The sequence below is a fragment of the Pagrus pagrus genome, assembly GCF_965226575.1.
Source record: "Pagrus pagrus genome assembly, chromosome: 8".
In the NCBI taxonomy this organism is placed as follows: Eukaryota; Metazoa; Chordata; class Actinopteri; order Spariformes; family Sparidae; genus Pagrus; species Pagrus pagrus.
Window position 1 is genome coordinate 26,480,595 of NC_140192.1, and position 13,047 is coordinate 26,493,641.

Here is a 13,047-nt window from a genome sequence, read left to right on the forward strand (position 1 = left end):
ACCCTCCCATAGAGGTGAGAGCGCAGATGTCATGAGAAAAGCGACCACACGACCACAGCGCACCGACCGACGCACCGTCCGACCTCAGCCCGCCTTCATGCGCCCCGGTCTGGGATGCTTTTAACGCAGAGCCGCCTCCACTCAGGGCACCCAGTGGACGTCGACGCAGATCATCTGCACTCTTTTCGTTGTTGTTGTTATTTTTAACCGAGGATCTTTCCCCCCGCATCCCCCCCTCAAAGCCCCCTTTTATTTAAGTGTTTATGTTTGTTTCTTCATGACTGCTGCTTTGGGAAGCGAGCCTCAGCATCAGCTCCAGCAACGCCAACACCATGCGAGGTAAGACCATCCCACTGCTCCGCACTTTCCCCAAGCTTTATCCCGCTAAACACACATGCACACACACACGCAACACGACAGGCTTTATCCCAAATGTGGCTTTGAAAGTTTATTCTGGGAGTTTTTAGCCGCGAAGCCGTTTTGGACACTTTTTCACAGCCGGGCGGAGGGTGCGCGGCTGGATTTCTCAGCCACCTTACATTATAAATGCATAAAACTTTATGTGTGTGTGTGTGTGTGTGTGTGTGTGTGTGTGTGTGTGTGTGTGTGTTTTGAGTCAGCGTGTGTGTGTGTGGAACAGGCCCACAGTTTTTGCAAATTCATGCGCAAAGCCGCTGGAGTCTGTGATTTGAAATTAAAAAGTGGCGCATGAAGTCTGATTAAAGCTTTAATCGTTTTGAGCTCCTCTCACTCCACACCACGAACTGACACCAGGTCAGATCAGATGATGGACGGAAAGAGAACTTTCAGTACATTTCGTTATGTTCTGCTGATAAACTTTATTGAATGTTGCTTGGATACTTTTTACGCGCTCCACTAACCCATTTCCGTACCGCTCTGCAGCGCGCCGGCCGGGGATGATGTTGAAATTCAACGTCAATGTTGCCCTGCATGCCCTGCGCGCATGCACACAAACACACACACACACACACACACACACACGCAGGTTAATACATCTCTTTCCACTCTCACTTGCAGTTCTCTTTAAATTCCCTTAAAATCAGAAAATGCGTATTTTCGTTCGTCCATCACTTCGTCTATTTGCAGTTTTTTTTCCAGTCGTGGTGAATCAAACACGAACCATTTAATATTTCGCCATCAGCCTAATGTCTCTGGCTTTGTTTTTATTGACTTTTCTTAATGTTGTGAAATTGTGGCTGACGCAAAGTTGCGACACTCGCTCCCCTGGATGATCCTCAACTCTAATTATTAATCTTCACGTTGCGATTTGACATTTGAAACAGTTAAGCTTCTTCTCCAGGATGTGTGAATGTTTCCCGACATCAGGCTGGAGGAGAGAGAGAGAGAGAGAGAGAGAAATAGGTGGATAGTTGGAGAATTTCGACCCACATGTACAAAGTAAAAACTTAACATAAAAGGTGAAAGTTTGTCGCAGAAATGTGCAGAAAAAAATAATCCTGTCAAAGTAAAATACAGCTACAAATAAAACACACAGTTGTGACAGTGGACCATGGCTATATTGTAACCAGATGTAGAGTTTTGTAGTAATAATATCAGAGGGTAAATGACTGGCCATTATTATTATCTAACAGATTCTTGTCATGGTAAAGGGTTAACATTTTAACCAACAATAATAGGGATTATTTCATGTGTTGAAGTAATTTTAATCCAGTTTTTACCTGAAATAAATGTTCAAACATCTATCTATCTATCTATCTATCTATCTATCTATCTGCTTCCTGTTTTTGTCTTTTAATGTCATGTAAAGCTTCCTCAGCTTCAGGCCATCAAACCTCAGGCAGGAAAAAACATGAGAAGGCCAAACACCCCCCACCTCTCTCTCCCTCTCCTCTCTCTCCCTCTCCTCTCTCTCTCTCTCTCTCTCTCTCTCTCCTCTCTCTCTTATCCCATGGCAAACTCCTCTGTCATGCACCTTGTATTTTATCCACATTTTAATGGGCCTCGCGACCACTCTCGTGCATGCAAGGCTTTGGGGGGCATACCGAAAGCTCCTGCTTTCACTTTATAGCCGTGGTCGGCAGAAGAGGCCCCTGAAGCGTCTCTCTCACCCCTCTTTCTCCCATGTCTCTCTCTCTCTTCCTCCCTCTCTCTCTCTCCATCTTCCTCTCTCCCTCTGCACGCCCCAAAGGGTTTTGTCAGATAGAATTAAATCAGTATGGGCCGCGCGGCCCCCACTCTCAACCTGTGTGTGAGTGTGTGTGTGTGTGTGTGTGTGTGTGTGTGTGTCTCGGCTGCCCTTACACAGAAATGTGCTCACAACCACAAGGTTATAAAAAATAGAGGCCCCTCATGAGCCGTGGTAATTATCATTTAACAATAGCCACAACTCCTGAAGCTCTGACTGAAGATGATGTCACTCCATCGCGTGGCCGGAGAAATAACAGACCGAATAATATCATCAGGGCCTTTTTTTCAATCTCACAAAATGGAGCTTTGTGGTGTTTTTTGTATGGGATGTTGTAAGCAGGATAATTATTTCTGTATTTTCAATTGAAACATGGTGATGCTGTGCTGTGAATGGTGTTCCTCATACCTGACAAACAAATGGTGTAATAAAATGCGTCAGCAACAGTAGCATTATAAAATATACAACATGTTATTGAGCAGTTTTAAATTTTGGTGATAGTCAAGTTTTTAGTTTCAAGAATCAGCCCTAAAAATAAACAACCCTAAAAAACAAACGCTAACACAAAACAAAAACGTTTCATTGTTGTAGTCTACTTTGATTTAGATTGATATTAATTATAATAATTGTATTTAAATGTAAGATGAAAAAAACATTTAGCCTGAAAAGTTAATCCAGTCAGCTATCATCAACATAACAAATCTTTCAGTCTGTTATAATCAGATTTCTGCCAGAAACAACCAAGTTGGGAACATGAATATTAACCATAAACATACAAAACCATAAAAACATAAACAGGCATATTCTGCTTGTCAACAGTAAAGCCTGTGTCTGCGTACACTTTGTATCACCGCTGAGCTGTAAGAGTTTTAACACCACAGAGATGCACCCGGGTCAGACAGGTCAAAGAGTTCAGCGATGGAGGGAACAACAGGGGGAGGAGGGGCTGGCAGCGCCATTTGATCTCCTCTGTTAGCGATATGTGTCAATCACAATCTCCCAGGCTCCTTCACCATGGGAAAAGATAGGATGACAGGAACTGGGAGAGTGTGTAAGAGCTGTAAGGTGTGTCAAAAGAAGAATACAGGATCGGATCAATCCACAAAAACACGTTAGTGGCTCCTCTAATTCCTGCGTCATTTAGAAGATGTGCTCTGGTGCAATCACAGAAAAGACTGAAACACACACATTCACTCACAAACAGCTGCAACACTACGCTTGACGGCCTCATGCCAATAGAATTAGTCCCATGCTGCTTTGCTTTGGAGGCTTGTGTGAGCATCGATTTGTCCGATTCTAAAGCATCCCGGGATCAATTTTTAGTCGAAGCCAACAGACGCAGTCTGTTTAGATACATCTATGCTTCATATGATAACTTTAATGTTATTAGAGCCATAAACAGGGACTTTAACATTCATTTTTTCATTTACTTTTAGTATGTCTGTATTATTTGTTATAATATGTATGAAATTGGAAAATATGAGTAACACTTAACTTAAGCACTCTTATTTAGCATTCATAAGCAACAATAATGTCATTGTAAGCAGATTTAAGTGTTTATTAATGCATTTGTTATCAACTATAAACAGTTAATGAATGACAACAAAGTGAAACACGGTTATAATTACACAGAATATGTCTTCAAATTAGAATAAAATTGTTGACAAACGCTGTATATTATTGAACACTTCCAAATGTGCTTCCAAATGCTTAAAAATGCATTATAGTGTTTTTGCCAAATGTTTATATAGTGCGCATACATGTGAATTACATGCTGGTTAAGATACCAAGGAGAAAAACATAATAAGTGTAACATTTTGTACCAAAAGATGATTCACATCTATAACAGGGAGTCTGTGTGAAAAGTTGGATAAGAGCCCCAACAATGAACCATTACACCAAAATATGGACTGACATAATTCCTACTGGTTGATAAAGGAGCTGTTTGGAAACCAGGAGGAAACAGCAGGTCAGCGCACAGGTTTTGTCACCAAATCACTCTTTTCCATTGTTGCCATGAAATCACTTATTGTGCACAATAGCGGGCACCTGGCCCGAATGAATCTGTGGTTTGCAGTGCAGTCGAGGTCTGTGCAGTCTGCTGTCGAGCTCCGTGTTGTTGATTGTGTTGTTTATTGTGTGTTTGTGCTGACTAATGGCCCGGTGTTATGTAAGAAGAGAGGAGAGATTACCCCAAGCCCATGCAGGCCACGCTGTTAATCCCTCAACACAGCCCTACTGACTGACTGAGGTACCGCCAGAGTGCTGTTGCAACACACACACACACACAAGCTTACATTCAGGACTCACTTAACCTGTCTCCAGATACACACTCCTCACCCAGCGTGCCTGCCTGACCTTTTTTTCAGGCCATCTACTAAAAACATCCCACCACGCTGTGTGTGTGGCCTGGATGGCAGTTCTGTGGTCCCACTGAGCCTCTATCATAGCCCGTGTTTGTTTAGCATGTGCTCAGCGTGCACTCCATGTTGGTTTTATCCCTCCGCGGCTGTCTGGGGGAGTCTAGGCGAACAGTTTTTCTCCTCAGTCGATTCTCCCTCTCGTCCTCTCTCTCCTTTTTTTAATCTTTATACACACAAAGCGTGGGCTACACGGCACGCTTCGGTTTGTGTCTCCACTTTATCTTAGCCGGGAGGGATTTCAGCCTGAACCACTCCTAAACTCTAAATCTGCCTTGAAGTCATAGAGTCCTCTGACAGCTCCTTCTGTTTTGTCAGTTTTACTCATCCATGAAGCCGGCATGTCTCAATGGAGCCACAATGACATTCAATGTTCACATTTTCCTTCGATTTACATTGAAGTAAAAACCGGGGGAAGAGGGTGACTGCGCTTGTTAAACGCAGAAACCGAGTGATGTATGAACAGAGAGACCATGGATATAATTGGGTGGGAGATATACGCGCATATCGAGACCATCTGAGCAGAAATTGAGTTTTGCTGTCTCATAATCAGCCTCGTTTTGTGGTTGTAGAGATACTGAGTGCAATGTTTGATAGTCCAAAGTCAGAGAGCATGTTCACCTGCGCTTCAAAACTCTGGTTTCAATCATGTATCTACCATTGAATGAAATAGCATTTTGGACATGTAATGAGATTAGTCTTTGTAAAGAAAACTAACCATAACAGAAGCAGGGAAATTGTACCGGGATGTCGTTTTAAAGTTTATAAAGCGAATAGATAGCAAATTTTAAATTTAAAGAGAGTACTCAAATGCAGGAGAAAGAGAGAAGGCAAAAAGTGAATGAGTAAATGAATGAGATAAGGAAAGAGAGAGCAAGAGTTTGACTCAAGAGTTATGTAACAGTGCAGCCGTGCATGTGTGTGTGTGCGTGTCTCTTTGTGCAAGTCTATGTGTGTCTATGTGTCTCTGTGTGTAAGGGAGGAGAGAGTAGAAGGTGGATAAAACAGTAGATGGTGTTTACGTGCATGCAAACAGACACACACAAACTCACAGAAACACATAGATTCAAACTATCCTGTCCTTAGTTACACTTGCACACTCTGCCTGTCGCTGCCCTGAGCAATGAATAACGCCAGAAGCCGTAATAGTAGCGTCCAAAGTCCACGCTTGCACACCTCCTTTTAGACTTTAGCTAACACTGAGAGCAGATTAGTCCATTTACTGCAGGTTTGTGTCACTTTAACAATCCTACCTCTGCTTTATACACACACATATAGATGAAATGCTCCTTTATGGGTTAACTGTATGTCTTAGGGCTGAAAAATGTTAGAAAAACGCATTGCCATGAAGCCTAAAACAGGGCTTATTAATGTCATTAAATTTATAAATGTGTTTTTTAAGTTAGAAAAAAGAAGTAGGAACAAAATGCGTGATTTAACAGAAGTGCATAGTTGTTACTGTGTCTGCTTTTGCAAGAAAAATCAGCGTTTGTCGCCCCACGGTTACAGTGAAGATGTGAAAAAGATCATGTATATCCTCATTAGCCGTTTGAAATCTAACACCATGTCACTGAATGCCCATACTCTGTGAAGGTGTTCAGTGCTGGCAGGTGCACACTAGCACCCACTAGCAACAATAAGCCTATAATATGACTTAGCGTACTGCGGCATCTTTCTTAATGACAAAGATTAGCCTGTTTTAGTGCTCGTAATCTCATTGAAGAGACTCTTATTAGGTCTATCTTTCTTTCTCTCTACATCGCTCTCGCTCTCTCTGGCCAAATCCTGAGTTACCTCTCATAACCTGTGTGTGTGTGTTTGAATGTGTGTATCCTAAGCTGGTGATGTGAGGTCTTCTGTCATTCACAAAGAGTCTGCAATTATGAAACCGACGCTGCTGCTGCTTTTGCTCTCTCAACACAGATTTAATGTTCATAACGCATTCTGTTAAATCATCCCACTAGAGAGAGAGGGAGAAGGGGGAGAGGGAGAGGGAGAGGGAGAGAGAGAGAGAGAGAGAGCAGGTGAAGAGCAGAGCAGCCCGGGCCGAGCCGAGCCGAGCTGAGCCGTGTGATAGTCTTTGTGATCAATTTGCCTCTGTGAGAGATGCCCCTGGGGCCACTTTGGGGAGAACCTTGTTAGGCTGAGTTAAATTGTTGCCTGAGGCGAGCTATTAGCGGCCATCCCTGAGAGAGGACACACACACATACACTCACACACATGCATGCTCACACACTCGTTCAAACACACACATACATTCAAACCCTTTTAAGAACTCATTCACATGTTCAAGCAGACAGCCTGCTTCACTCGGAGGGAAGCAGTAACCCACAACGAGTGGGGCAAGGATCTTTAATTAATTAGGAGTAATAACACAGAGTAAAAAAACTCCATTACAAGTAAACATTGGGTGTATCGCCATAACATTTCATTTAGAAGAATTAGTGGAATCGACAAGGTGCAAATACAGATGCTTTGGGAGACGTCTGGCAAGACCTAAAAAATATAACGTATAAAAAGTAGGAGTTCCCAGATTTGTATTGATGCACTCACATGTAAACAGTGTTTTAATCTTTTAGTATGGTGGAGCAAATCATAACTGCTTTATATACTGTTGGGTAGTTAGATCAATAAAAATACATTTTTTATCATGTTTGGTTGGTAAAATGTTTATCTGCAAACTTCCTTATAACTAACAGTAACTGCAGCTGTGGTGAGGTAGAAAGTACATTTCAGTATGAAATGATAGCACATTAAGTAGCACAATATGAAAATATATCAAGAAAATACTTCAAAATGGTACATATTATGGTACTTGAGCAAACATACTTCATTACAGCCTGACCGAAACGCGTTTTTGGGGCCAATGTCGATACCGATAATAGCTAGTTAAAAATGTCCTATATCGATATATCGGCTGATATACACATGGCAACCCCTCAAATGTGGTTATTAAACACAGATATGTAACAGAGGCAGGATATTTTACAGTTTAACAATAAACTTTATTGTCTAAAATGCCATCAAGTTTTAATAATTATAAATTACACTAAGCATCTTTCTCTGTATTGAGTTCTGTAAAAACAGAAGTTTTCATCTCGGCTCATATCAGACAACATAAATGCCAATACCGATCTGTCAGAGGCCAGTATTGGTGAATAATATCGGCCAACTGCTATATCTGTCAGGCTAATGTTTATCTGCTAAGCAACTAGTAACTACTTGTAACTGTAGCTGGCGGATAAATGTACTAAGGGTTTCCTCTCTAATGTTGTACTTTTGAAGTAAATTCTTCAAACTTGTACTTAAGTACAGTAAATGAGTAAATGTACTTCATTACTTTCAGCCACACTAGTGCACACGTGTATTCTGTATGTAAACAGTCTCACAAACAATTTCAATAGCAACCAATCAAATCTGGAGGGAAACACTTTTGGTAGAGTTTGAAACGAACAGACAGTTTCCATTCGTCTCTCAGTGATTTAATTCCGCAGCTATCCAGACTAAGTGCTGCTCTCTTCATTAATGCTTTAGAGCACATTCACCCTCGCTCATGTTGATGTTCCTGTTTTATCTGACTGACCACTGACTGCCACTCTAAAGGACTCTAACAAAACTCGGGGCTAATTTCTCTCCATCTTATGTAAGAACTGAAAGCTGCAATTTTCGGTCTGTCTCTCCATGGATGTCCTTCTCTTTCTATTTCTCTCTCTCTCTACACTGGGATAGCCACCTTTCCTCTCCCTTCCCCCTCAAAGACACACACACACACACTGTCATCTACAATTAGGCTCAAGAGAAACACCATAGGAGGAGGAGCGTGAGGTTAAGGGAGGTTGAGGACTTGGCCGAAGCCAACAAAACGTTATTTTCTCACCTCAGGAATGAAACAACAGGATCTCAGTCACTGTACGTGTGTGTCAACATATTCTTCTCTGCTTTGATTCTCCTCACATTACGAAACGACGAACACCACGACACCGCTGTGTGTTTTATCAGCTCGGTGTGCACGCATGCATGTCTGCTAATGTGAGGGTGGAAATAAAATATATAAGACTGCGTGCGTGTGTGTGTGTTTGCCTCAGTGTGTGTGCATTCTCATGGCTGATTTCAAGACGGTAATGACCAGATGCAAACCTCTCACACTTGGACTCGTTCCTTCCACTCTGATGCACTCGCTCAGTCCTTAAGGAAAGGTCAGAGGTCGTCAGGGTCCTACAGGTCACACAGGGGGTTGGAGTGTGAGCGTATGCCTGTGTGTGTGTGTGTGTGTGTGTGTGTGTGTGTGTACAGTGATCATGAGAGGCAGATCAGAGAGGGCAGATGGGCAGACTGTTTGTGTGTGTGTGTATATGTGTTCAAGCAGGAGTTGGGTTTACCCTGTGGATTTTTTCCCACGCCTCCATCTCTACTTATCCATCTGAGGACACATGCTGCACTGGGTGGGAGGGTGTGTGTGTGTGTGTGTGTGTGTGTGTGTGTGTGTGTGTGGAGGGGGAAAGCGGGCAAGCATAGAAATCATACTGTAAAGTCTGCTTTTTCAAAGGCAGTTTGCAGTAATGTATGCATTCGAGCATGTCTGAATGTGCCTCTGTCTGTCTGAACGTGTCTCTGCGAGTGTGTGTGTGTGTGTGTGTGTGTGTGTGTGCCTGTGCATGTGAATCGATGCACTGGATGACAGCCAGTGGCCCCCTTCTGTTCCCTCTCCGTGGCGTCCAATCACGCCGCGGCACAATATTCTATGAGCAAACCGCAGCTGATCCCAGACCTGCTATCTGAGCAATTACCCAGAGTGCTTTGGGGCCGCATGGCAAGCTGGACAAGCTCATGCCCTCTGACATACAGCATGGGGGGAGGGCGAGAGAGACTGTTTTTCTGACTGTTTGTAAGTGTGTGTGTGTGTTGGCAAAGTACGGGAGGGGGGGTCGATGACGATGGACTGATGGGAAACACGGAGGTTGGGGGTAGGAACATGTATGCTCATGCAGCAACAGTGTGACTGTCTATATTACAGAGTGGACAAAGACATGCTTGGCGGCGAGGGATGGGGGTGGGGGAGGGGAGATGGGCCCGCTGCATGGCATTATGATTATTATTATAACGCACAGAGCAGCAGACTGTACGGACAAAGACAGAACCGGTACAGGACTGTGTCGTCCTACGTTAACGAGGATGCTTCATGACAGCGTTATGTTGATGCATCAGATCAGGTCTGGACGTTGGAGTCAGGGATGATCATCACCAACATGGAGTTCAGAGCTGCAACTTATGATTACGTTCATCATCAATTAATCTGTCAGTTATTTTCTCAATTAAGGCACGTGAGAAAGATTTTCAGATCTTCACCCTGAAGACCTAGTGGTCGAAACAAGTTGGGTTTTTTAATGATTCAGCCACTATAATAATAAAAAGGCTTTGTTATATTTATTTCCTCATTTGATACATTTTCTGATAATCAGATTGCCTGGATTGTTCCTGTTTTTTATTTTCCTGTTTAGCAAGAGCACCGGACACAATGTTTATCTACTTTATATCACAAGGAACAACCAGTTTTCACTTTTTTTCCCCTCAAGTTTCCTCATTATTGCAATAGACTAAAATAAAATGTCAGAAAATATGGACCAGTGGTCATCCAGTAGTCCAAGATGACCTTGAGTTGACATATTTTGTCTGATCAACAGTCCGAACAAGATAAGACAGAACTTTATTAATCATGAAAGGAAATTCTTGTGCCAAAGATTGCTCCAAAAATCTCAAAGACAATGGACAATAAATCAAAGCTGGAACCAGAGGGTGATTGCCAGTTTTGCTTAAATAGTTGCTAATTAATAATCTGATAATAAACTCAATGATTTATTAACTATCATTGCAGTTTTGCTGGTGTTTCCAATATAGAAACATAGAATAAAGGCAAATGTTCAAAGTAAAATTTTGTTTTTACAGCCCAAAATCCAAAATAACAATTTGCCTCAGGGGCTTAATTGCAACCAAGTTGCATGCTTAACATTATAAATGTTGCTGAAATTAAAAGAACAGGCTCATTAAATTTGTCCCAGACAACACTGAGGGCATACAGTTTATGATTATATCAAAATATAAATAAACAAGGCTACATGACAGGCTAACATAACAATGGTACGACTTTCTTTTTTTGGCGAGTAGCAGAGGACAGCAGAATGACTCTAACAAACATTAAATATCTTTTTATTTTTTGGAAGCATTTGTTTTTTCTCTTTAGATCAGACCAGAGAGAAGTGAGAAGAGAGCAAGAAAGCAAGATTTCTGGACTAAAACTAATTTATCTTAACACTGAGAATTTTGTGACGCATAGTTGTTAGCTGTAGTGATGACAGTGGGATTTATTTTTCTGTTTTAATATATATACATATAGGGGGGGTTTAATGCCTTTATTGGAGAACAGATAGTAGGGATAGACAGGGGTGAAAGAGATGAAGAATTACTGGACTCAGACTGGGAATTTTGCAGTGAAATGGTCCGCACCTTAAACCCAAAGATCACCAAGGCTCCCAAACAATGGCATTTATAGTATAGTAGTAATAGTGTTCGCTAGTGTCTGAGTCACAAAGAGAAGTAAAATGGACATACAGTATGAGCGACAAATCAAAGTGAATAAAATGCACTTTCTTTTATTTATTTTTTTTAAGGAGAGCAGATAGTCGGCCAGTCTTCAATATATTCTTTAGACGCTTCAGAAAGTAAAAACAGACAGGAAAGAGAAAAAGTATGACAGCACATAGCACAAGTCCGTTTGAAACCATATGCAGTGGCTGTGTTTCATTGATTTTAATGGGACAGTATGATATGAAAACATGACAGGAGACACAGGGGAGATAACCCAAGCAGCACTGCTATACGCTATTCCCAGCTGTGTGTGTTAATCCACTCAGCGATCACGCCACCAAAAGTTTTCTTCGTGTTTTTCATCATCCGCAGGAGGAAGAAAAAAAAAAAAGAAGCTTGTTCCTCTCTAAGCTCTACGAGACGAGGAAGACAGAGTTACGCTGAGAGATGGAAATAGATCATGAAATACAGAAACTGAAATGATTTCCCAGTCACACATCCACTTACAGCGAGGAGGAACACTCAAATGAAAAAGTCAAACAGACTGAAGTGGAATGGATGGTGAACAGTGATAGCATAATTCACAGTATGTAGACATCTAAGGCCGGCGCTGGAGTTTTTTAACAAGGAGTGGTGGGGGGTAAAGTGCTGATCTCCTTCATTTTCCCAGAAGATATCTAGTTAACTGGCGAGAAGCTATGCATATTTTTAATGAAGTGGAGATACCACCCACATTCACCCCCAACAAATCAACCCCTGGGACTAAAGCAGGAGTTGTGTTTGCATTTCTGAAGCGGCAAAAGTTATGCTAGAAAGTGATTTCAACTGTTCCATAAGCACCAACCTCTCGTGTAAAATGCTGTCTTATGTTACTGCATGATACTGCGTGTGTGTGTGTGTGTTGCTCTGGGTATGTTTCTATTGTGGACCCACCCTGCAGGCTGAATGGATGAAACATGCATGTCCAGTCTGCCCCACTTGAAACACACACAAACACACAGAAACTAAACATGTACAGCAGCACCTAGTGGCCTCCATTTGCTGTTACATTGTCCGTATAGATGAAGAGATGCCTTTTAAAACAATCGTGTCATTGTGTGTGTACATGCACTCTACTTAGATGAAGCATTGTTAAGATATTGGTGCTAGGCTGCTCCTTTTTTTTTCTGCAGCGCAATGTAGATAATTAGGACTCTATTTAGAGAGAGGGCCAGCCCAGGAAATACACAGGAGATCCTCACCTCATTAAAAATCAATTATCATAACACACGTGCCAGCGCAATACAGCCCTCATGGCCGCTGCTACACACACGAGCACGTGTGGCAACTCTCACTATCTTAGCGAAATTCATCTCTTACTTAGTTCCCTCTGTTTCTTTTTCCCCCTCAAGAGATTGTGCAGGTCTGATCCTCCTCTTAGCTGAGGAATCGCCAGCGCTGCAGTCCCGCTCTTACATAATAACCTCAGGATAACACTCGCGCTCCCGCTGGCCGAGGACGCTGTCAGTCACTCAGCTCGGTGTGGGTCAGCTCAGGTTGAAGAGAAGGCCCTCCCACTCCTTAGCTGAGAGTAAAATAATCTCCAAAAAACTGAAATGAGCTGCCTTTTCCCCCACGAAGGTTTGGAAATGGCCTGTCAAATGAGGTGTATTAGATTGACTTCTCTGCAGTTCTACTTTATTTTAAAGATTCGCTTCCACTACAGCTTTAAAGATAAAACTTCTGTAATGTAAAAACCATGAAATCAAACACCCATAATGCATTATCATACACCCTAACTCTTAAAACAATAGCAAGACAGCCTCTTCTAAACACCCAACAGATAACAAGTCTTAATTCTGCTGTAATCCACCACTGCAGCTAACAAGGCAGCAGGCG

General features: G+C 42.2%; 1 protein-coding gene across 1 annotated transcript in view; it reads left to right on the forward strand.

The window, feature by feature from the left end:
- Positions 1-13,047, forward strand: part of rorb (RAR-related orphan receptor B) — a 25,324-nt gene continuing 12,277 nt past the window's right edge. The window contains exon 1 of the mRNA XM_084358915.1: positions 1-339. Coding sequence (XP_084215041.1) covers positions 333-339 — 7 coding nt within the window. The 5' untranslated portion in view covers positions 1-332. The remainder of the gene's footprint in view (positions 340-13,047) is intronic.